This window comes from Triturus cristatus, chromosome 8 (assembly GCF_964204655.1).
Source record: "Triturus cristatus chromosome 8, aTriCri1.1, whole genome shotgun sequence".
Lineage (NCBI taxonomy): Eukaryota > Metazoa > Chordata > Amphibia > Caudata > Salamandridae > Triturus > Triturus cristatus.
Window position 1 is genome coordinate 190,874,203 of NC_140591.1, and position 25,204 is coordinate 190,899,406.

The following is a 25,204-nucleotide window of genomic DNA, read 5'->3' on the forward strand; positions in this document are numbered from 1 at the left end:
CTCTAACTCCGCTCTAGCAAGCACGCCGTGCAACCGCCTCAAATTCAGGGCAGTATTCCGATGGGGTATAAAACCGGACTGATCCTGATGAATCAGGTCACCCACGACCCGAACCAGCCGATTAGCCAATACCTTAGCCAGGATTTTGGGTTCTGCGTTCAACAGCGAAATAGCCCTATAGGAGGCGCAGCGATCTCGCGGCTTCCCCTCTTTGTGTATCACAACTATGGTGGCGAGACGTTGGTCAGGGGGAAGGAAACCCGCCGCACGTGCCGCGAAAAACATGTCCCGAAGATACGGCGCTATCTTATCGGGACGCAACTTATACAGTTCAATGGGAAGACCATTAGGACCCACAGCCTTACCAGATGTGATCGAGCGAATGGCCAGAGCGATCTCATCTGACGACAACTTCGTCTCCATCAATATTGCATCAGCCTCCGATAGGGTTGGCAATGCAATGTCTCTAAGCAACAGATGAGAATTCTCCTCCGAACGCACAGAAACCGGAGAGTATACCCCGCGGAAGTGATCCGCGAAGCAGTCAACGATCTCCACAGGGTCAGTCACACGCACTCCGTCCATTCTCTCCACCACGGGCACCACCCTGCTCGCTCTCTCCTTCTTATCCAACCAGGCAATCAACTTTCCGGCCTTATCCCCCACATCATACAGTCGTCCTTGCTGCTCTCTACTCATCCCTTTAGCGGCTTCCGTGACTAGCGCTCTATAATCCGATTGTTTGAGGCTGAGAACGTGCAATTTCTCATCAGTAACTCCCCGCTCCAAGTCCTCCTCCATTTCAGCTATTTCAGTTTCCAGGCGAACCACCTCTGCTCTCGCGCACCTCTTAGCATGGGAGATAAGGGACAAGGCCTGCCCCCTGACCACCACTTTATAAGCCTCCCATAGGGAGACGGCCGACGACACCGACCCCACATTATCATTAAAGTAGTGATCAGTGGACTTGACCAGTTCCGCGCGGATCTTAGGGTTACGTAGATACCAGGGGTTAATGGGTGCTACTCTCCCCTCTGCCCCAGGGACAACCTTCAGTTGCAACCATATGGGGGAATGGTCAGAGATACCTCGGGCTAAATGACGCACCTCCCCAATCATCCCAGCTTGGATCGCCGGCATAAGCATGTAATCAAGTCTCGAGAGACTCCCATGGGCCCCCGAGTGAAAGGTGTATTGCGCCTGTCCCGGGTGCATCAATCTCCAGCAATCTACAAGTCCCAAAGTATCCAAAAAGCCACCCACCCAGGCCTGAGCCCTAGGGAGATCCCTGGGGGGGGCAACGGTCCTCCAACCCGGAGACAACAGCATTAAAGTCACCCCCCAAAACCAGAACCCCCCCAGGGAGTCCCAGGACCAGACGCCCCAAATCAGCGAATGTAGCCGTCTGTAACCCCGGAGGCACATAAACAGCAACGAGCGAAACAGTCCTACCCTCCCATCTCCCCACCAGTGCCACATAGCGCCCCCTATCATCGTGAAACACCTCGTCCACCTCCAATGGGAGAGAGGCCCTAACCAAAATGCCCACTCCCCTAGAGCCAGAAGTGAAACCAGAGTGAGCGGCGAGGCGATAGCCCCTCCTATTTAGGGCATGGAAGGAGTTCCCAATCAAATGTGTCTCCTGCAGGAAAACAATGTCGGGCGAAATCCGTTTAAAAAACTGCAGCACCACCCCGCGCTTGATCCTGTCCCCCAATCCATTCACATTCCACGAAAGGATTCTCAATCCCCTACCCCCCACCCCACTCCCGTGCATGATACCCACATTCCGGAAAGCACAACCCGGACAAGTCAGCAGAGAACTTCACATTGCCTTGCGAAACAAACAAACAGTCCCCAACAACCCCCCTCCCCCACAATCCCAAAATTACAACTCCCCCCTCCCTGCACCCCTGCTTGAGCCCGAACAGCCCCCCAACTCGCAGTGTGCCTGTCGCCCTAACATATACCTCAAAAAGAACCCCAGAAGGAGGAAAGGGCCCCAATAAGCTCCCCACAACCTCCAGGCATTTGAAGGGCATATTGTGTCAAACTAGTGTCCAGTTGAGCCAAGGTACCAAACGTCACCAGTCCAGTCCATCACCAGGGACCAAGTTTTAGCCCTGCTCCACCAGATCCTCTCCGCTCTCCGCCATCCGAGTGTCTCGATCCTGTCCCCGAGGCAGGGCATCCAACCAGTCTCCAACCGCCTCCGGCCGGTCGAAGAAGTGTGAGCGACCCCGGAACTCAACCCGCAGCTTAGCCGGGAATAACATTGCGTATTTCAGCTCCATGTCCCTCAAGCGCCGTTTGACGCCCAAAAATCCCAGCCGTTGTTTTTGGACCGCTTGCGTGAAGTCCGGGTAAAAGCTGACATAGAGTTCTCAAACTTCAGCGGCCCGGCCACCCTCGACGCCTGAAGGATAGCATCCCTATCCCGAAAGTTAAAGAGTCGGGCGATTATAGGCCGCGGGGGAGCACCCACTTTGGGCGCACCACCCGGAATCCTGTGGGCCCGCTCCACCGCAAAGAACTTGCTCAATCCCTTGGGCGCGAGACGATTGATCACCAGATCCTCCACAAAAAGATCAGCAGCAGATTCCTCCGATCTTTCCGGCACTCCAATGATACGAACATTGTTCCGTATAGCCCTGCTTTCGGAGTCCTCATGTTGACGATCCGTCAGGTTACTGGCTAGCCGCAACCTATGCACCTCCGTCTGCAGGGCGGCCACATCCACAGTTAGGCTCGACGCCGCTTGAGTCAAGGAGTCGACCCGCTCGTTGGTTTTGGACAGGTCTGCCCTGACCAAATTCACATAGATCAGGACCGCGTCCAATTTATGAGCCAGGGTATCAAACCGCTGACCCACAGCAGCCTTCATCTCCTCAATGGCGCCCATGACGTCCTGCAGGGTCAATTCTGATGATGGGCCCGAGACCTCTTTAGACCTCTCAGGCGATTTATGCGAGCCACTAGGGGATCCCTTTGTCAGCGCATAACGATCCATGTTGTTGACATGAGTATAGGGTCCCCTCCGGGTTGACTTGGGTTTCGACTTGTCTCCATCTAGTCTCGCTGCCATCTTCCGGAGGCCACCAAGGTTGGCACCCGCCAGCACCAGGGACAGGGACCAGGTAGCTAATTCAATAGAACACAGCAGTCGCAGACAGGAAGCCCATGTATAGTCCGAAAATCAGGCCAGACACTCCGCCATCCGCGCTCCTCTGAAACACCAAGGTCCCTCAGCCGGTCTCAGAAAACAAACTTGAAAACGAAAGTGAAAGTGCGGGGTACGTGGCAAGTCAAGCCCAGCATGCCGCTGTTGTTCACTTCGTACCCGGGCACCTCACCAACTCGAGATCGGGACCAAGGCAATAGCAGGCCGCAAACTTCGGAGGGCAATCATTCGGGTTCCCGGCGTCCGATCTGAATTTGGAAAACGGGTGGCACCTCAGCGCAAATTCATCAGCAAAAGCCCGTCAAATTAACCAGGATTTAGTCAGGATAGACGTGGGAGGTTGCGGAGGCCCTCGAGAGCCGTAAGCCTACGCGGCCATCTTGGTTGCGCGCTAGGCTCCTCCCCCCAATGGTGGAACTTTTAATTTGTTGACAGATGTCGCAACTAAGGACAAAATGTTTAGTCTATTTACAAAGACCCTGCCACCAGTATCATTTCAATAGTAAAGAGACTGTGGCTGTGACACCAGCATGGGAAGACGTTATTCCCTCATGAGCATGAGAAGCTAATATTATCTCTATCCTGTGGTCCCTGTTGGTATCACTCGATCACCCACCTTGGGAATGCGGGCATGGGTATATTTTGAGGACTCAATAGATAGGAGCATTTTGCTGAATAGCCTTTAGGCAAGGGCTCATTACTAGTCAAAGCAGTGACCACAGCCATTATGTCATCTTCCATTCTTATATGTGAATGAGTAAGTGCAGCTACAAAAACAGTATGAACAGCCTCCTGGGCAGCTTCATCAGCTAACACGTTGTTGACTCAATGTATTAATTACATGACCATGTAGCAGAGCATCCTTTAGTGCCACCACATTTCCGCACAAACGTTGTGCTTTGCAGCCTTTCCTTTAGAATCAACAAATCCATTCAAACACCAATAAGATAAATTATCATTAAAGGCCTGGACGCAGTAATAGGAATCACATACTGTATTTGCGGGGAGTTCTGAATCTGTATTCTGCAAACCCACAACCAAAGCTTTCAATTCAGCCTGCTGAGCGGTACAGTCACCTAAGGTTTCTGTATATGTTTTTGGGCCTGAAATACACCATCTTTCATGACACCTTCAAGTGCAGCACATGCAGCTGAGTACTTGTTCTGAATCATCAGTGTAGATTATGACGGCATAGTGATCTAGAGGCAAAATTTCACTAGACGCGAGGTATTCTTGTTCATACTGGAGGTATTACTGTGTTTGCAAAGTAGGGTCAAAAGACAAAATCTACATCAGTAGCTGTCAAGGAAGTGGACCACTGGCTCCATCTTGGATGTAAGGCTTTCACATTAGGAGCACTGCCCTTGGGGACAGTTGGGACAGTGGAAACCACAATTATGCGTTTCCTCTGAGCCAATAAACTTTTCTTCAGACAGCTGTTTAAACTCCAGTCAAAACAATATCTGGTGATGCAAAACGCATTTCTGCACTGAAATATGAGTGCAATTTCAAAGCAATTGGCACTGTTTCTCCTTCATTGAATAAAACATATGTGTAACCACTAGAACCCCCAATTATGAGGATCATTAAGTTAGTAGTATTAACACAAGTATGTAAGCATTTCGATTCAAGCATGTCTGTTTATTAGTATAGTAGGATGTTCAGTAGTCCATTGTGTATTAGAAAAATGTGGACAAATTAAGTCGTACAACGGTTTCACCCATTGTGCATAATCTGGTATGTATATTCTACCAACATTTTTAAATCCTAAAAGCAATTGAAGCTTTTTCAACGTATTTGGTGTTTGCAAGACATCACATTTCTCTAAGAAATGTGGAGCCAGGCCTTTTGTTTTCATTTGATAATTCATTTTCTAAAAACAGGATACTTTGAAAGGCAATTGTAGATTTTGGAAAATTGAATTTATAGCCATGGTCTGCAAATCCCCAAATAATGCTATCCACTCTGGCCAAATGTATTTTTATATCATCATCTGTGAGGTAAATATCAACAACATAGGACAACGCTTCCGAGGTAATTTCTTATACAATTGATGTTATTCAGGCAGCAAACAGACCTAGGCTGTTCGTCCACCCTTGTGGGAGCCTGCATAAACTCCCCCGGGGTCACAGTGCTGTGAATGCAGACAAATGGCGGCTTTCAGGAGCTATATTTTGACAGAAAAAGCCATTGGAAATGTCCAATATAGTTTTGTATTTTTTACGAACAGCAGGGGTGGCTCCTCTGTTAAGGCAGAGGAGCGTCACCCCACTAAAACAATGCCCCCAAAGATAGAAAAATAAAATAGTAATAAAGTCCATTTATTACCATTTTATTTTTCAAAGCCGAGCGTCAGGAAGAGGGGCGGGGCTTTCTGTTTTCTGCTGCTGCTAGTCAGGCCGCAGCAGAAAGCAGTGGTAGGCAGGGCACTTAGGTTTAAAGTATGCATGTGTTTTTGGCTGGCCATCTGCGACGGCCAGCCAGACATGCGCAGTGTCTGTTAGAGGCAGCATAGGGCTCTAGTGCCCTCGGGAGCTGGGAGAGAGGCCGCTTCCTCCAATCCTGACACTGCTCTCGTGCAGCATGAGAGCACCACCAGGATTAGTTACTGCAGTTTCCTGGAGCCTGCCTGCATGGAGAGAAGACCCAAGCGAGGAGGAAGGCGTTGCACCAGGAAGAAGGTAAGTGGAGTTATTATTTTTTTCTTTTTTCATTTTGTCCCCGCGTCACCACCCTCCTCACATGCCAGCCTCCACTGACGAACAGTGTTGTTTATTAAGCCTGTGCTGAGTGAATTTTGTACAGTGCATGTGACTGTTTAACTGCCTATAGTCTAAGACTATCAGATATGAATGATCTGGCTTAAGCACAGGAAATAATGGATTATTCATAGGGCAGACACCAGGCAATCATACCTTGATATTCTAACTGTGGTTGAATCTCCCTAACAGGGCATTTGGCCTTGTTTTTAATAAGATATTGTGCTTGCACCTGCAGGCTGGACCTTTTAGGTATAACATGATAAGGTGAGTCTTTATCTCAACCCGCCTGATCGCAATATAATGCTGAAGCTTGTGCAAGGGCCTATGTTGTAGCATATGCTGCTTTAACTTCCTCAGGAATAAGAATGGAAAAGGAAGGTGGTATCACCTCCTCCCCTTATGGAGCTTTTCTAAGAAACTCCGGTGGCCAATCAATCTCAGCCAAGAGGATGTCGTATTAATTAGTTAAGTTCTACCACAATATTACTTTATTAGTACGCGGTATGTCACCCTCAATTTGTATGTCCAAATCATATAGCCTGTCAGGAGGGCTTAACCCATGATCTGGTGGATATATTCATTAGTCAGTCTCACTACCAGAAACTCTTGAAGAGTCTGTTGAACTATTGTGACCTCTGCTGTGCTGTCATGCAGAGTTCTAGCCCACGTCTTGTTCCGAAGAAGAGTTCTGAATATTTGTGGCATATTAAGTCGCGATTACGGCCACTTTCTTCTTTTTAAATTGTGCTTTTTGTTCTGGAAGTTTCTCTTCCTTTTTCATGATGACATCAGAAGTGTGATGTGAGTCCGTTTTCAGTTTCACACACTCCTCCTGTCTGAAGTCACCTCGTCCCTTTCTATTAGATTGTCTGTAGAGTCCTAAAAGGAACGAGAAGGGCATGTATCAAAATACTGATACCTATCAGGCTGTTTAAGTGTATCACGGTTTGGTAAATTATAACGTTTTTCGAAAGGCTACGGTTGCAAAGGTCCAGTCCATGTTTTAGCTTTAGCTTTGTCTTTATCCCAGTGCTTTTTTATAAGACTCAGGTGTCTTCTTAGAATTTTTGCCATCAGATGTGCCTTTAAATTGTGGCTTATTAGGCCTGGTTCCCAAACTATTATGACCTATAGCTGTATAGGTCTCAGAACTTTTTTTATGGAGCTAGCATTCCTGATCTGCTGTGAAAACTACAGCAAGCCATTGACATATGGCCAAAGAAGCTGCGTCCCCTTTAATATTACTTAAAATAATTGAGGAAACTGTGTCAAAGTTGCCAACGAGTTTCATCTCGAAGTCCAGGGCAGGGGCGGCTCCATTTTCAGCCTGAATCTGTTTAAGGACTTCAGGTGAAACAGTCATTGAAGGAGTACCAGGGTAATAGTGTAGATCGCAGCAAGTATAATACCCCATGTATTACACTGCTCCACTGGGGGAACCATCCCAAGTGGTAGACACAAAGTAAGAATTCTAAATTTATCTTGGGGTATCTAGTGATAGGACTAATTGAAGGCACAGCTAACTGAGCCTGAACAACTTGAGGAGCCCTTGCTGGGGCAGTAGTTATTGTACACATAATATACTGCATCAGATGTCGATACAGTCCAGTCAAATGGTTTAAGAGAGCAAGTGTATCACGCTCGGTTAATGCCTGTGCTTTAGGATAAGGCTAAGACTAACCAGGTTGCCCCTTCATTACTGAGGGGACCCAGTCAAACATTTTGAACTGTATGAGGGAGGGAGCCTTGGGACCAATTATGATGTTCCTGGTAAGTCAGTGGTATTTCTAAATATTCATAAGGTCTCTATGCAGCTGGAACTGCAGCCTCAATGTATGTGTGAAATGTGCGTAAAATGGCATCGACTGCAGAAAAATCGATCCAGGAATTAAAAACTTCACATTTATATGCTTAGTGAGTCTTAATCACGAAGGTAACTTCTGCACCGTCATTGGAGAGCCCATGTCTAGTTAAGTGAGCAGTTACTGCTTGTCTGCACTTAACAGGGATAATTAGTGGTTGCATCATTTTTAAAGAATGGAATTTAAAGAAAGGAAAACACTGTAGGGGACAATCCCTTTAAACAATCAAGCTTGACTAACCTATAGACATAAATAGGTGCTTGCTATTATGCTGAAGGAGGATAAACCCTTATCACCATGGATGTCTCCGAATAAAGAGAATAAAGCATCCTTGGGCACGCTCGAGAAAACTACTCAGGAGACCCATTAAATAGGCACCAGACCGTAAATGTTGGTGGCGCCAGGTTATACGGTTCTAACAAATCTAGTAGGACTGTTTATTTGGATTAACAAAACTTTATAATACAGAGACTGGGTCTTCTTATATAATCAGTGAATGTTGGTTTAGTTGGCTAGCTCACAGTACCACATCCAAACCCTTAACCTTACAGCGTTATAGATATTTTTAGTAAAGTTGAACATGACCACTCAAATTCCCAAGGAATTCTCAGAAACAGATCTAACTCTTTTATTTGTTACTTTTACATGCCCAAGATGTTCACAATGAAAAGCATTTTCAAATGGTTATTGAAAAGCTCTAATCCTTGTTAATGAAACATGAACTGCGATAAGCAATTGCTATAAACCTTATTAGAATGGTAAAAAACACAAACAATTCAATCATGTTAATTTTTAATAATATTACTAAGACTAAGCCTATCTACTACTAGTCCCTCTATGCTGAAGAGAGCATTTTGGGAGTATCCCTCTACCAGGACTATTGGAATGGCCTAACCCCATACCTTTGTACTATATGTCAGGAAGTCAGCCATAGTGCATTAACAAATTTACTCCTGTCTGATTGTGCAAGCCTATACACTCCTCTCACACAGCTGTCTTCCTTCTCATTAGCAAGGCAGGGTAGAGGGGAACTGCATCTCAGAAGTGAACCTCTCGCCGACTTCAGCATGCACGCTGTTTAAATAATAAAATGGCAAGCTTATCACACTGTGCAAGAGGTGCAGAACAACGTCTTTAATTAATCTGGTGAGAGCAAAAATAAAACAAGACATAGTATTCAAAATGTTGTGACCCTGGAACTAAATGTGCAGACTACAGGTTGACATTGTCTATTAGAAATAAGTGTGTGTATGGCACTTTCTCTCATTAGGAAAAACATGTGCAAACCACCGCTAGAACAAGATACAAAGTCAAAACGATAATCTAAAATGGAGGCTATATGTAAGCTCTACAACACCTCTCCTTGCGCTTCGCTTCTGGACACCCTCCTCTTCCAGTGGCTCGCTTCCCATATGGATTTGTGTGTGTGGAGAATGAAACATCCTGAAATATTTAAAGGCAAATAAAATGGTAAAATAATATATATTTTGATCTTTTTCTGGAGTCATAAGAGCAACAAGAGTTTTCCTGGCCACTCATACAAACTCATACAAACCCTGCAAAGTATATATGTATATTTTTCTTGACAGCAAGACCAGTGTCCCTGTGCTTTTTCATTACCACCCCATCTCACAACTACATGAGAGCCCACTGGCTGGCTCTATCTGGGTCTCACTCCAAACCCTATCCTGCTCTCCTAAGCAAGCAAAAGCTTGTTGGTGTATCCCAGAGTCTTCTATGTACCCACACAAGCAGCCTGCAAGACCAAAACGGTAAATAAGATATGGCATGCAATTCTTTACAAGGGTGTGCTTAATGTGTAGTGTACTTAAGAAAGTGTTTCAGAAGCTGTTCAGCAAATTACGCTGAGCAGCATGGGGAAATGCCTGTTTATTATGAGTTAATTTCTTTACTGTAAAATGCATCCTCACCCAATGACTTGTTTTCAGCCCATTTTCTTTAAAAAAAAAAAAAGCGAAAACAACCGGCTTTGCCAATGCTTGTATCATTTCTAGTCCGCGTTTTTATATGCCAAACGTAAATCAGTGACTATGAATGTGAAGAAAGTCCTTTAAGGGTTGAACTGGAGCATTATCACTCTTAGTTCTTTGTCTGTAACATAAATAGTTGCAGAAGATCAACACAAATGCAGGTATTTTGGAATACCAGTAGGAATGGTCACAGTATACACAGTATCTTGCCACTTTCAATGAGAGCTCACTTTGGCAAAATTCTCTGACTCTTTTTTGTTTGTATCGAACTTTAGACAAGTCATGGCGTTTCCAGTGTTTACAACTAAAGCGAGGGAATCAAAGAATCATGTTTCCGTCCCAAGATCACAATTGAGGCCAGATTACAAAACCTAGTGAGTACGTGCACGGTGAAAATTATTTTACGTACACACGTGTTGCTCCCTTAAGATTTTGCACTCATTGCACATGCCGTGGGCATGGCAGGTGCATCTTCCAGCACATCACTAGCTGTCTGAGGTGTGTTGGAATGTGCACCTTCTATTACCCTATGGTTGTACTGCTAGAGAAGGCTGACACAGGAGACAAAAGTGTCCCCTTTTTGCATCTCACACCTATACTACACATCTCATGTGTTACATGAGCACTGGAGTACCGAGTTGCATTCTTATGCATTAGTTAGAGTTCAAAATTTAAATCTAACCATTGACAGAAAGGGCCCCTCAAGGGCAGTGACTGTCAGTTCTACTCTGATGAGGTATGTGGATGTGTGACATTGAGCCTCAGTCATCAGATGTCAGCATGCCCATGCTCATGGGGGAGGCAATACAAATAGAGTTATGCATGGAGGGCTGGAGGAGGAATGCCAGCTTGTAATTTGCTGAAACCCTGATTTTGCTCCCAAGATCTCCAACTGTCCACAGGTCTGGATCAGCTGGCAAATAAAATGTGGCCACACCACTATGAGGGGCACCCTGGCCATGATGATGGTGTGCTCTCATATTTGTGAATTTGGGCATCACGCCATGACAGCATAGACCTTAGGTGACATGGGCACACACCAACATTTTCCCCATGCTTCTTCCTTTTGCAGATCAGTGTTAACACTGACATGGAAGTCTAATGTTTATAGCACAAATATGCAATGTATTCCTATTCTCTGCAATATCTGATCATTGGTCTACATTAGAGGACACGCAAACAAGTACAGACTTAATCAACTGCAATTTACCTCTGAAAGAAATTCCTGCATTATTGATCAGAATGTCTAATCCACCAAACTCTTTCTTCAAGAAGTCTCTCAGCCTGGTGATACTCTGCAGGTTGGTGATGTCCAGCTGGTGGAAATGAGATGTCAGGCCCTCCTCCTCTTTAAGCTTTTTCACAGACGCTTCACCCAGCTTGGGGTCTCGGGCTGTCAGGTACACGTCCCCTTTGAACCGCTTGCAGAGAGCCCGCACAATTGCCAGTCCGATGCCTTTATTAGCTCCAGTCACCACTGCTACTTTGCTGTTGGCCATATTTGGACTTCCAAGCACTAAAGAGAGTGGAAAACACCAAAAGATATGGCATCAGAAAACAGCAATGCGTGCCAACAAATGGGAGTAAGAAAAGGCCTTCTAGAGTTGGGGGCTACAAATAAAAACAATTTTTGCCAATGCTAGGAGCTTATCAAAGGAGAAGATCTGCTAAAAATGTGGTTTTCCGGTTCTCTCCTGAGTGAGCACATGACGTAACTAGGTTAGTGGTATCAATTTGATGAATAGAAATGAATGAAGTAGTAGCTACTATTGGAAAGCAAGTGCTGGAGGATGCGGTTACCCCTGGGTAGCAGCTGAGCGTGCTAGGAAGTGCGCCCCTGGGAAAGACGCTGGCTTGAGATAGGTTCCTGATGATGGAACAGGCGTTGAGGACAATCTAGACAGTTGGAACAGACAAGCGCAGAATAGTAAGCGGTTCAGACAAGCAGGTCGCCAGTGCCAGCAACCATGTGGACTAGTAATGCCCCAGGCAGTCCATTCCCATTAGCTTCAGGAGTGAGCAATGTTACCTGTCTTGGCAGTTTGCCAAGGGAAAGCTCAGATGTGACAGGGTTGAACCGATAGGTAGTCCAAACATTAAGACAGTTGCCATAATAAACCAAACATTTCCAACAACTCTCCTGCAGGACTGCATCATTTCACCTAGATAGGGGTGAGCCCATAGGGCAGGAAGACAGATGCACGTGAACAAAGGAGCCCTAGGGAGCCAGGAATAAGGGGAATCAGAGGGCAGGTGATAGTCAGCTTTCCTCGCGTAGACACTGTAGCCCCTTAAGGGTTATTTTAGGATAGACCATTGTAAGTCTAGTGGGAGTAATGACGTTTTTTCTCTCTACTGTGTTTCCCATAAGAGACTGCAAAGGGCACCCAAAGAGTCTATTCCCACAATAAAGGAGAGTTGGAACATGTGAGTGGGTAAGCAATATTTGGGGAGTATGATGCTAGGTTTATAGAGCATGCTGTGCTCCTAAATGTCATTCCAGTATTGAAGGAAATCAAATGTAGGATCCTGCTCCTGGATTGGAAAATCACTACACAAAGGTACCTAATTATATTGTGGTTATAAGAGACTCTTCTCTGGGGAATCTCTATGCTGCACACACCTACACGCAGGCTGTCAGCCCACTCCTGTTAGGACATCTCTGGTGAAGCCACTCTGGTTATGCAGAAGCTGCTCTCTGCCCATCATCCTCACTCCACTTAGGAGTAATGTATGGCATCAGGAACCACATGGGTGGAGGAGCAGGAGCCACAAATAACTGGATGAAATGACTTGAGAAATAGATGCAGAACAGACAGGAAAAAGCTGGCAGAGAGAAAATACCAAACAGGCTGCAATTTTGTTGAGGTAGTAGACATACTAAATATGGTAGAAAAATGTTGTGCTAAAATGTGAGAAACTTAATATGTGAGAACATTTTTTTAGTATTGGATATTAAACAGGGCTCATCCTCCAAATGTTAGATTTTGAAGGATTTCTGCTTCTTGTCTACCTTTTTGAACAAAGTTTATTCTCTATATTTGAGGTTTGTTTCTATTTAATTAAGGCCCTATGTGCAGGCACAGGGTCATTCAAAATCAGCAGAAATCCCCCATCAGGGTAATAACTTTACGCAATAGAGAGGTGCAGGATTACTGATGGCTTTATAGTTATTTGCCCATTCATAGGAATTGACATGCTGGTATAATGTTGGCCACTGTTAATATCAGCCTCTTGACAACAGTTACTGGTTACCACTTTGTGTGATACTTCATTGTGCTTAGTTCTTAAGCTTTACCCCAAGGAGAAGGTTGCTTCTTCTTTTAGTCTAAAATGATTTATTTTAAGTTATTTTTGCAACATACTGAGTCATGACAATGAATATTATCTGAATTCTTAACTAAAATCGCATCTATACAGTTAAATAAGTACATTCAATTTATATATCCCAACGTTAGACTAAACCTATAATGAAGATAATGTAGTGCCTGAAATATCAGTAGCATTTTAACATTTTATTCCAGTCTATAGGAAAAGGAAAACAAAAAAGGGAACACAGAAAAACTCTAACTGTCAATAAATATATAAATAAACAAAATTCAAGAGTATTGAGAAGTGCAACAATACATATACAACAACACACCCTGTCAATAAAATAACCAACCAAGGGGCATATTATCAAGCACAGCGTTAAAATTGTCGCCGCTTTGGCGGCAGAAAACTGCCGCTAATGCGGCGATAATGGGCTTGATAATATGCTGCAGAGAATTCCAATAGAAGCCCATGTTGACACCAAAACATGGGCTTCTATGGGAATTCTCAAGGGCATATTATCAAGCCCATTATCACTGCTTTAGTTTTCTGCCGCGAAAGCGGCGATAATTTTAATGCCGTTTTTAGATAATATGCCCCCAAATCATATAATTAAATTCAATTAACCATTGAAGTCAACACCTTTCCTGATCTATTTTTGAATAAATATGCAGTAAAGGGTTGCCACATTTGGAAAATACAAATTCGGAGAAAAAAAAACGACAAATCGACCCAAATGTTAGAGCATATACCATTCCACTACGCTTTATTGGAATGCTTTTTTGGTTTCCTTCCAATCTCCTTCAAATTTGTTGTAATATGTTGGAATGCAATTGCTAAGAGTAAATCTACTATTTTACTCTTCATTGGAAGTGTCTTTCAATCTGCGACCAAGACACCCATAACAATATTTTAGAATGAAAGAGAAGCGCTGGTTTCATAATCCCATTGATTAAAGTCCAAACCTGGAACCAAAACTGATATACTAATGGTCAGTTATAAATCAAACATAATAAATCTTGTTTAACACAAACGCATGACCATCAATGTTCACTAAACATCTTGTTGGATTTATGTAATAGATGTGGCGTCAGAAACTGTTTTAGTTCTGTGAAGAAAAAGTAATGTTTGTGTTATACTGGCTGCACAAGATGTGGAATGAATCCATGAACATACAGAATCCCATATTTGAATATAGATTATAAGTCAAAGTAGCCCTTGGAGGTTGTAAACACATTTTCAATAACGCAGAAATACTACAGCCCGCCTTACAAGTTCAGGGCTAATTTTCGATCCCTGTGCAAAATTTTGTTTGTATTAGGATGGGAATTAAAAGTTGCGTATTAAGTGTTAATTCTCAAATCCTAGCAGTTTTCACCTGATAGATTTTGGCAGATCAAACCTGCCTCAAAAGAGCCATGAAAAGGTGAAATTTACAATTTAATGTGTTAAATATCAATCCTGCATGTTCTACCTCATACTCAGGTCCAGGGACTGGATCCAGCGGTCTGAGCTGCGTTTGCCAAAAACTGTCTTCAGTCCCCTCCCAGCTATTAAAGTGTGCGTGACAAAACACGTCATTGTTTCTGATCTGGCTGACAGTCTTAGCAGTAGCAGTAGCAGTAGCCATGGGGCACCGACTCCTCGTGAAGTCAGTGAATGGATCCAATAATGCCAAGCTGGTGTGGGTGAATAAAGGGTATTACGTTGTCACATTTGTAGCAGCTAAGACAGCCCCCAAGCCTGCCCAGAGCAGCATGTACTGCCACTCCAGCGTCCAGTCAGTGACAGCTGAGGCGCTATAATGCGTAACTTTGCATTTCAGTGCGGTGATGCGGACCGCCACACTGAAATGCGTTAGTTTAACGCCGGAAGGGACTGGATCGCTTTGCATGAGCACAAGTTACATTACACAAGGTCACATTCAGTTATGTTTCTGTTTTTGAAGCACAGGGAGATTTGCCCGGAATCACAGCATGTTGTTGAGCCAACGCCGATATTCGACCCTGGTTCCAAAGTCGGCAGCTCTGGAATAATAATTTTCATATGTTAATAGTAAACACTGTGTGACTCAACCTGTTCTCCTGGTAGCACTCTCGAGGCGGCTCACCTAAGGGGCCCAGTGACTGTCCATTTATTTGTTCTTACTAAAGATTGTTTAAATGAAAATATTAAATGAAAATTAAATTTGTACCGGGCACTACTACTCGGAGGTCTCTATGCGCCCGAGCTCTGATTCTGAGGGAAGAGAAAGAGAGGTGGTCGAATGCCTTACTTTTTGAACAGCCAGATTTTTTTGCATTTCTGGAATGTGTAATGTCCTAGCATGGACACGTTCTAGTGTTCCAACCTAATGTATCACACTGTACACCCACCCACCACCGACGTCACTGTGTCAGGTGACGCGGACAATAAAAGGGCCGAGCGCACGTGCTCGTGGCCATTCCCACTACACTAGCCATGTGTCCTGTGTCAGTCCTTTACCTAGCATGAGGGCCTAGGGCCCAACATTACACTGGCGACGAGGCGGGTACTCTACCCCGCGTGTGCAGCCCCCGATCTGCGCAACGAAGGAAAAAAAAACAAAGAGGGAGAGAGGACTGCCCCCAGTGAGGACACCCCCCTCTGCATGAAGGCGCAACGCGCCGAGAAGCCTGCAGGGCGAGGCGGAGCCCGCAGCATGTCCCGTAGTGACCGGGAGCCTGCCGCTGTGATTCCCAGTGGAGGTGGAGAAGAGCGGACCGATCGGAGCCCACCCGAATCGGCCACGGCGCCGTGACCCTGCAGGAGGAGGTCGGGTGCCCACCCCGGCCCGTCGACCCTGCCGCTGTGCCCGGAGGTGCCCTGAAGGAAGGCAAGCCGAGTGGAGCCCACACGCATCGGCTGCGACCCCCGCAAGAGGCCCGCGACCCGGTGATCGGAGGACTACGGGTGCCCACCCCGTCCCGTCCTCCCGGTGAGCGAGAAGAATGGAAGCTCCCGGTCCGTGGCGAGAAGAGCGAGGTATCAGCACCCCCTTCCCGCGCGGCCCGTGAGGTGAGGAGACCGGCTGCGGGAAGGGGGCGGACCTAACGGAACAGTAAAAGCGGAGCTCACCCGAGTGAAGTACCTGCAGCAACACACCCGAGTGAAGCGGCACCAGCAGCCCCCTCCGCGCGGTCCGTGAAGCTAGGAGACCTGCTGCGGGGGCGGGACGAACAGAAAGTGACAGCGGAGCCCACCCGCAGTGGCAGCGGTACGCGACCGCAGGCGGCCAGCGCCGCCAATAAGTGAAAGAAAATAAAGGTACTACTAGGGACTGACATGCTGGCAAACCCTCCCCCTCCCTGCCGCGCGAAGTCTGCAGGAAGCTTCCGCGGGCAGGAAGGGCGATCGCAAAAGTAAAGAATGCCCGCCGCCGGCCATCCGGAACATGCCCCCACCTCGCAGGACCCCCGGCGGCATGGAAAATGTCCTGACTGTGCTGGGAAACCCAGCGTGATGGAGGAGCACCTCTCACCCAACTCGCGCACACACGAGTGATGCCTTGTCCTCTGTGTAGCTTAATAGCAATGCCTGTTGCCCCCTGCCTCTAAATAAATGAATGCAAAGACTTACCTGCTGGCTGGCCCCGGTCCTGCTCCCAGCGTTCTGCTCCTGCTGTGCCTCCAGCTCTCCTACTCACGAGTGAAGCCTGGAGAAACAAACAAAAAAAAAAAAGAAGACACGGAAGGAAAGTCTAGCAGCAAAGAAGGTTGCTGCTGAGTGAAGGGTAAAGCAACACTGCCATCTAGTGGCCACTGGTGGTACTGCAGAAAAGGGGAAAATAAACAAGCCTGCAGCAAGACAAGGAGGAAGTAGAAGGGTCAAGCCACATCCACCCCACCGCGCTCGGGTGGATGTGGAGCGAACCCTCGAGAGAGCGAACGGACTCAGCGCAGATGTACCCCGGACGCGGATGGTACACAGCAGCGCCTACAGGAGAGGAACCCACAGAAGAGGATGGGCGCAGCAAGTATCCGACACTGACGGGCAAGGATGCAGAGGAACACCCAGTGGCGCCAAGAAGCCACCACACCAAGAAACCACACGGCGCAAGGAGCAACTCAACACTGAAGATGTACCGCGACGGTACGAAGAGAAGCATGCACCAGCGCTTGACAATTCAGCAAACCCAGGTAGTCACACGACGTGGCACACCTCGTGAACACAGGTAGTCACACGACGTGATGCACCTCGTGAAGCCGACCAGCCAAATGGTCGCACCACAAAGGCCAAGCCGACCAGCCACATGGTCGCACCACAAAGCCAACCCGCCAGGGGTTGCAAAAGGAGATGACCGACGCACAGGTCAGTGAATCTACGACCAGCCAAATGGTCGCACCACAAAGCCAACCCGCCAGGGGTTGCACAAGGAGGTGACCGACGCACGGGTCAGTGAATCTACGAAACAAAGGTCTGACGGAAGACCGAAGGTATCCTGCCAGTGATCGGCAGCGCGGACCGTCAAGTGGTCCAAGAAGCTCAAGAAGAACGAAGAGGACCAAGAGTATGGCCCCACGAACTTCAACAACCAAAGTAACTGGTGAAAAGGAGAAGACGAAGAGATGGTCACGACCCTAACTCGGAATGCTGAGGAAGATGGAGAGAGTGCCCTCGGACGAGGACAAGACCAGGGGGAACACGTGCAGAGTGCGCGCGCTGCATGGAGAAGCCTGGCCAGACTAAGTGGAGAACAGAAATGGTCCAGAGTAGGTCGTGAAGCGAAGAGATGAAGATATCAGAGTGGCACGTTCGCCACTACAAGAAAAGAAGAAAGAAGATATCAGAGTGGCATGTTCGCCACTACAAGAAAAGAAGAAAGAAGATATCGGAGTGGCATGTTTGCCACTACAAGAAAATAAGGAAGATGACATCGGAGTGGCACGTCTGCCACCAAAAGGAAAAAGGGGAAAGAAAGAGATCTGAGTGGCACGGTTGCCACTGCAAGAAGAAGGAGAAGAAGTCAGAGTGACTCGACACCCTCACGGAGAAAAGAATCGAGGAAAGAGAGAGGAGTGTGGCAAGACTACTCACACCCCAAAGATAAGGAAGGCGACAAGTGCCAGAACATGGAGAGCAAGTCCTCAGAACACCAGTGGCACGGAGAGAACACCATCTGCTTGACGATGCTTTCAGCACACCTGGGATCTGCAGAGGTGAGCAGGCCGGACCGTTCGGAACATCCACCTTTGGGGTCACGCGGACACTGGACAACACCAGCCGTGGTGACTCAGGGGCAAAGGCCTCAGGGATGCCAGTGAGAGAGAGCATCCCCGCGATGAGAGATGGTCATCAGCCGCCCTTCAGCAAAGGTCCCAGGAGGATGAAGACCTCGCGCGCAAAGACAGGAGCCAACAGCTACCCTCCAGGTCTGACTGCGGAATCTAAGGTGAGACTGGTCGTCTCCTCCGCATCCGCTCTTATCGGCATGGGAGTAACACGATACAGGACACCCAACCCAGGACAGATCTGATGAAGAGGGCCTCAGGGATATCCCGTGGGAGGGGAACACCTGCGAGAGAGGCATCATGGTGAGAGGGGTGTCTTGCAACCAATCAGTCTTTTGCCAAAACAGAATACACGCCACAGATGAAGAAGAGGACAGGACGGAAAGATGAACGGCAACAGCTAGCGGTGAACCACAAGAACTTCAACTGCGTTTGTCGCCATGGAAGTAAAATGAAGAAAAGACTGTGAGTACAACTTCAAGGCAGAGTCGTCAACAGACTGGATCCATCGAGCACCCATGGCTGGTGCCACAGTGAACTGGTGGTCTCTGCGACAAGAAGAACATCGTCTGTGACCCCAAGCAGCGGAGGCGTAAGAGACTCTACCGAAGTTTTGGTCACTGTCTTACATATGTATGGGTTTTCTTTCTCCCACAGGTTGAACTTTGACTTTGGGTTTTTGCCATTAAAAATTGGGAGGGATGTAGTGTCCTAGCATGGACACGTTCTAGTGTTCCAACCTAATGTATCACACTGTACACCCACCCACCACCGACGCCACTGTGTCAGGTGACGCGGACAATAAAAGGGCCGAGCGCACGTGCTCGTGGCCATTCCCACTATCCCCAACTATGTGTCTGTGTCCGTCCTGTCACCGAGCATGAGGGCCTAGGGCCCAACATTACAGAATGGAGGAGGATAAGTCTTTTTCTTGAGAGCCAGTGGAAGAGAACTCCAGAGTCTGGCTGTTTCAGCTACAAAACTTCCCAGACATTAAAAGCCGAAGAGGATCGCAGATGTCTGGTGGGGGACATACTAAAGAAATGTATGTTTAAAATAATCGGGATCTAGACCATGCAATGCCTTATAGGCAATGGAAAGAGACTTGAATTCAATTCGTCTTTTTACTGGAAGCCACTGCAGCAATGGCAAGACATGAGCTACAGACTGATGTTTTGGATGTTTTGGTATAGCGAGCAGCGAACGAGCGGATGCATTTTGAAGAACCTGTAATTTATTTTAAAATCTTGTCTGGATATTTAAAAAAAAAAAAAAAGCTGGGCTAACCGTACCATGGAAAGGGAATACTACGTCTGTTTTTTGCAGAGTGCTCAAAAACTAGGGGAAAGGATGTGGTCTCACGGCTAGACTGCCGACTTTGGAGCTGGGAAACTAAGGTTCGAGCCTCTGGGTTGGCTCCACATGCAATGATTCTGGGCAAATCACTTAGGGGCGTATCTACAAGGCGGCGATAGAAAATTTTTGCCGCTTTTGCGGCCGTTTTCGGCCGAAAAGCGGCAATAATTTTATCGCCTAATTAACAAGGTCACGCTAACGCGTGAAACCTTGCATTAGCGCACTAATTCCTAACGCCCAGCTTTGCATCTCTAATGAGATGCAAAGCGGGCGTTCCTGACCTGAAATGAGTGGAGAAATGTCGCTAAGCGACATTTCTCCACTCATCAAAACCCACGCTATGAAGCATAGCGGCAACAAAATTAGCGATAACCCCTGTTATCGCTACTTTCCTTACACCTGCTTCAGGACTGACTTAGCCATGATATCCTATGGAAGGTGGATATCATGGCTAAGTATGTGAGGCCCTTTCAACAAGCCACACTTCGTGAGATTATCGCTGGGTTCCAAGCGATAATCTCACGTTAGGCAGTTAGCGCTAGGATTTTTATCGCTTTTGAGATAAGTGTTGCTAATAGCACGCTATCTCAGCGATAAAAATCCACGTTAGCCGGCGATAATTATCCTAGCGCTAAGTGCGCTTAGCGATAATTATCACCGGTTGTTGCTGATATGCCCCAATATCTCCCTGCGCCTACCAAAAAAATGTTTTTTTAAATGAATGTGTAACGTAACTGGTGCTCAGGTAAAGCGCTCCAATCCCTTCGGGTCGAGTTCGCGCTATATAAATCTGCAAAAAAAGACAACAACCTGAACTTCCTGCATGCCATGCTGCATGGATTTTGGGTGACCTAGAAGAGAGCCATGACTGTTATGAGTTCTTCTGCTGTCTGTGTTGCTGCAAAGCTTGTCCCAGAGGAGCATACCGAGTAAGTACCATCACACAGGTAAGTCTCAGTAGCATTTGAATAGGAGATTAAACTCTGCTTCATTTTTGCAGCAATTTGTTTTCCTGCTCCGGGGTACGAGAACTCCTCTGCTGTTGGTCTGCCAAGTTTGGTCAAGTCCAGGTTTTTAGGTCTAGCCTGGGCAGGCCATGCGCTTCTCTGCGAGGCATGCTGTATTCAGGTATGGACTTGAAGCTCCGCCCACTCTCTGCCCATCTTTTCAATTGGCTGCTGTGACTGTTCGTCCTAAATGTTGGCTTTTTATTTGTTAATAGGCTTATTAGTCCCTCCTTAGTACCTCCCTGTTTTCTTTTGTAAGTGCGTTTTCAATTTCACAATGGGGCCTTGCACCACTCATGGGAATGGCCGCGCAGCTTGCCCAACTCGTTTTTTTAAACATTAAATTATGGCGGCTGCGCGTCTTGTGCGCAGCTCGTCCAACTCATTTTTATTTACAAATAAAGACAATGGGGATTGTTTTGCAACCTCCCTGGGACATTCAAGGTTTACTTTTGTTTTCTCAGAAGGGTGGGCAGACTGGCACAGAGCCATGACTCTCTCCATGGCCTCCACCTACCCCAATTGCATTACGTGGTTGCTTGCTCCTATCCCTCCCACCACCTCCCTCTTGTCGCTGCTTGCTCCCTCCCCCCTTGTTGCTTGCCCATCCACAGCCCCCTCCACACTGTTGCTGATACCCTATTGTTGCACACACACACAACTGTAATTTAATGTGTGTGCGCGAATGGTTGTGTGTAAACTATTGCGCATATGTATATATGCGTGTATTTGTGTAAACATACATTTGTCTAGATGTGTGTTTCTCTGTGTGTTAGCGTTTCTCTCTGGGTTTCTTCATGTGTGTTCATGTGTGCGCCAAGGGTTTTTTCGCTTCGGTGTGTATATCTGTGTGTGCCCCGAGAGGAGTACATTATCCTGAGACAGTAATTTAAAGGATATTTTTAAAGGCCGAAGCACACCTGGCAGTCAGTTCTGGAGCATGGGGCTTGAACATTAACTCCAGTCTGGCTCACACAGGCTTGGGAGGGGGACAACAGAATTCACTGAGTGCCCACGAGCAATGTAACAACAAGCATTTGCAATGCAATAGGTCTTGTATTTTTGAAACTTTGACGTATTGGCATAGTAAATGACAATGCCTTTTATTCATGTGCACTTCGTACTTTTAGTCATTGCTTGCAGGTTTTCAAAATATTTAAATAAAAGGCACTGTCATGTACACTGCCAATAGCTCAAAATCTCTCAAATGCGAGACCTACTGCATTGCAAATGCTTGTTTACTTTGAATTCTGGAAATTGCAGTCCTGCATTATAATGGAATAAACTAGTCTACAAGACTAACAATGCAAAGAAAAACTCTGTACTGGAGCAGCACATCATTCATGGACCTGGGAAGCTTGACAGGGCTGCACATTGATACATGAGGTTAGGCAGACTTTTTATTGTTTATTCGTTAAACTACCATGCAGGTTTTTTCTTTCACCTGTTTCATGATAAGAGTTTCACAAGTGTCACAATAGGTTCCACTTTCAGTGCTGATAACGGTATTTGGGATGGAACTCAAAGGCCAAACCTTGTTCTCCATGCTGCATCTAACTAAAATCAGCTAGAAAGAGGAACAAAGTTAAGAAAAAAAAAGCACCTCCTTTTCTTGTAATCAGTGGGAATTTTAGTATGAATGTTTACAGACAGTTGCACGTTTTCTAGCGCCTCTATTTTTTATATCTAGCAACAACATTGCCAGCAAGTCTTTCATTCCACTCTGGGCTGCAATCAATGAATCCACCCTGACCACATCGCCTTCTTAGAGGGCAACGTGTGCAGTCGCGGCCAGCATGGCACACTGGTTTTGGTGGGGGCGAGGGGGTGTGAGTCATGCGGGTAAGTTGCATGCAGAGGGGGGGGGTGAGTCTAGCGGGGAGGTTAATTTAATTAAAAAAAATAGACTTACCATTCCGCCAGCCAGGTCCTCCGTCTTCTTGGCTCCTGCTCCTTCTCTCCAGCCTCTGACAGGAACAGGAATCAGGCAGCCAGGCTCCCTCCCCATAGCCAATCACAATGCTGTAAGCAGCATTGTGATTGGTGAGGCCGCCGCCCAGCCAGGGGCTTATGGGAAGGCCACGTTCTCCATGCAGGCTGCCTGCATGGAGAAGATCAGAATGCACATGACTGGTGTGGGCGGCCCCAGGTGGCCACCAAATAGTAATTGCACCCTCAGGAGTGGGCACACCACTCCTCCGCTGCCCTGGCTGCTTGCAGAGCAGCCCCACCTACCCACCCACCCGCAACCAAACATAAAATGGTAATACCTTAAAGGTATTACCATTTTATATTTCTGCTTCTCGCACTGTGAGAAAGCAGTGGGCTACACTCTTCCCTCCTAGTGGAGGAACCGCCACTGCACATGTGTATCCACTGCAGCAAACTATCCCTCCACATTCTTGGTGGCCTCAAGGGCCACCATCTTTAGACCATGTACCCGATTCCCTGATGCCACTTTGTCTCCACGCCTGTGTGCAGTCATTATCAGAGGTTCAAGACTCAGAAACATTACCCATGCGGAGTTCTTCGATCTGTCCTCAAATCAGTATCACAATCGTCTGGAGTGGTTGTTAGTGGTATTCTCAGGTGCAAAACAGTGTTAATCTATTCCTACATTGGCAATTGGCTGGTGAATGACCAGTCTATTGGATACTTGGTGTGCATTGCACAGAGTGGGACTGTCCGTTGTATTTGAGCTGAAGGTGTGGAAAAATGCTGTGTTCAAATTTCTGATGTGTCTAATGGTGCACAGGTGGGTGCCATACGCGACAGTAAGCAGAGCGGCCACCTGGTCTGGCTCAATCCTCTAAAAGGTGCCAGCTGTGAGAGGGTCCCCGTTCCAAGTCCAGGTCCCCCAAGTACAAGACACAAGCTGGTACACAATGGAGACGGTGGGCTGGGTCAAGCCCTCAGCAGGGTGTTCACTGGGGATGGGTAGCACCAGGGCTCTAATCCTAAAAAAAGATCTGGGTGTGACATCACCACGTATGACATCACCGCGTGTGAAATCACAGGAAGTGACAGCAAATCGCAACCTCTCATGTGGCATCACAGGAAGCAGCATCACAACCCATGACCTCACAGGAAGTGACCTCAGATCTTAAAACCTCACATATGTTTAGCAGGTCTATCATGAGTATATTTGAGTGCATTACAATATTTCACAAATTAGATATTGCATTGGGGTTTAGCCAAAATATTGATACAACCCCGACTCAAAATCTGGGCCTCAACATATAATTTTTTTTTTAAAACCTTGCCACACTGAAATCGGCAACAAGTTGAAACGTGGCAGTAAATCTGTTCTGCTTAATTGATTGCAATGTCAGTATTATAAAATATCTTATGGGGTTCAGGCACCTGCTGCAGAGATTTTTGTATGCCAGCTATATCTCAGGGAATAATAATAATGGCAAGATAACTCTGGAGGATAACATACTTGCTAGAGAGCTCTGTGTTTTGCCTAGTCCTAGTTTTAAATCAAAGTAGTATAGAATAGAGGGTTTATTATGTCTCCTGCAAAGCACATTATGTAACACGCAGATTACAGGTTTTTATCTTATGTTAATGGGTAAGTGGGTTACTGCATTTATTTCAAATCTGTTTATTGAAATTATGACAAACAACGAGAATCAACCAGGATGAATATATACATTCTTGGAAAGTCACATAGATTCACATACAAGATCCAATATCAACAGCACAGTACATCAACACTAGTCTGTAGGACAAAGTCAATATCATACATCGGTAGTCTAGTAGTGCTAATGAAAGAAACACTGAACTGAAGGTAAGAGCAATGCGAAATGATCCCCAGCGAGGCTATTTTGAGGCTCCTCTCTTGCCATGAAGGGGCAAAATGAAATACCCAGTAGCACTAGAGGTTACTGCTTTTAACATGTAGATACATTTGTTACTTGCAGTTCATAAATTGTTATCCTTTTAATAAAGCAGTTAGGTATGAAGGGCATGTGGTTCCTACACCTTGTAACCCTCACTGTCGTATGTACACGCCCTTTATTTTGATGTACACACATATGATTTATTGTCATTGTACAATCAGTACGTGTGATGTAAATCACTCCGACACCCTGCATTGGAATGAGTAGTGCTAAAGCGCTATAAAATAAATAAACCAAAATAGTGGTATTTAAATTGTTATTTGTGTAAATACAGGGGCGGCCAACTGTCTTGCTTCACACATAGTCAGATAATACAGAATACCACTCTCCCACACGGTGGCTCAAACACGACGAAGCAATAAACATAACACAAACTCCCTAGAAAGGGATTTCACTTTATAAAATGGAGCACATCAAAGACTGTTTTCAGAATAAGGCCTGGGGTTTTATTTATGCAATGCTCTCTAACAGAAAGGCTTTCCCAAATGTCAAATGAACAACATTCAAATGTATGTATATATATATATAATTCACTTAAAAAACCATAGGTTTCACACATGTTATAGTTAGGTGGATATT

At 46.3% G+C, this 25,204-nt stretch overlaps 1 protein-coding gene across 5 annotated transcripts in view; it reads right to left on the minus strand.

Annotated features, from left to right (window-relative positions):
* LOC146801813 (carbonyl reductase [NADPH] 1-like) overlaps window positions 1–25,204 on the minus strand; it is a 247,478-nt gene that overhangs the window by 24,704 nt on the left and 197,570 nt on the right. For 4 of the 5 annotated variants that reach the window (XM_085621303.1, XM_085621304.1, XM_085621305.1 and 1 more), the window contains exon 2: window positions 11,007–11,312. In XM_085621303.1, coding sequence (XP_085477429.1) covers window positions 11,007–11,312 — 306 coding nt within the window. Of the gene's footprint in view, window positions 1–11,006; window positions 11,313–16,705; window positions 16,753–25,204 lie in introns of those variants that run through there. The other variant, XM_085621306.1, reaches the window with a different exon arrangement.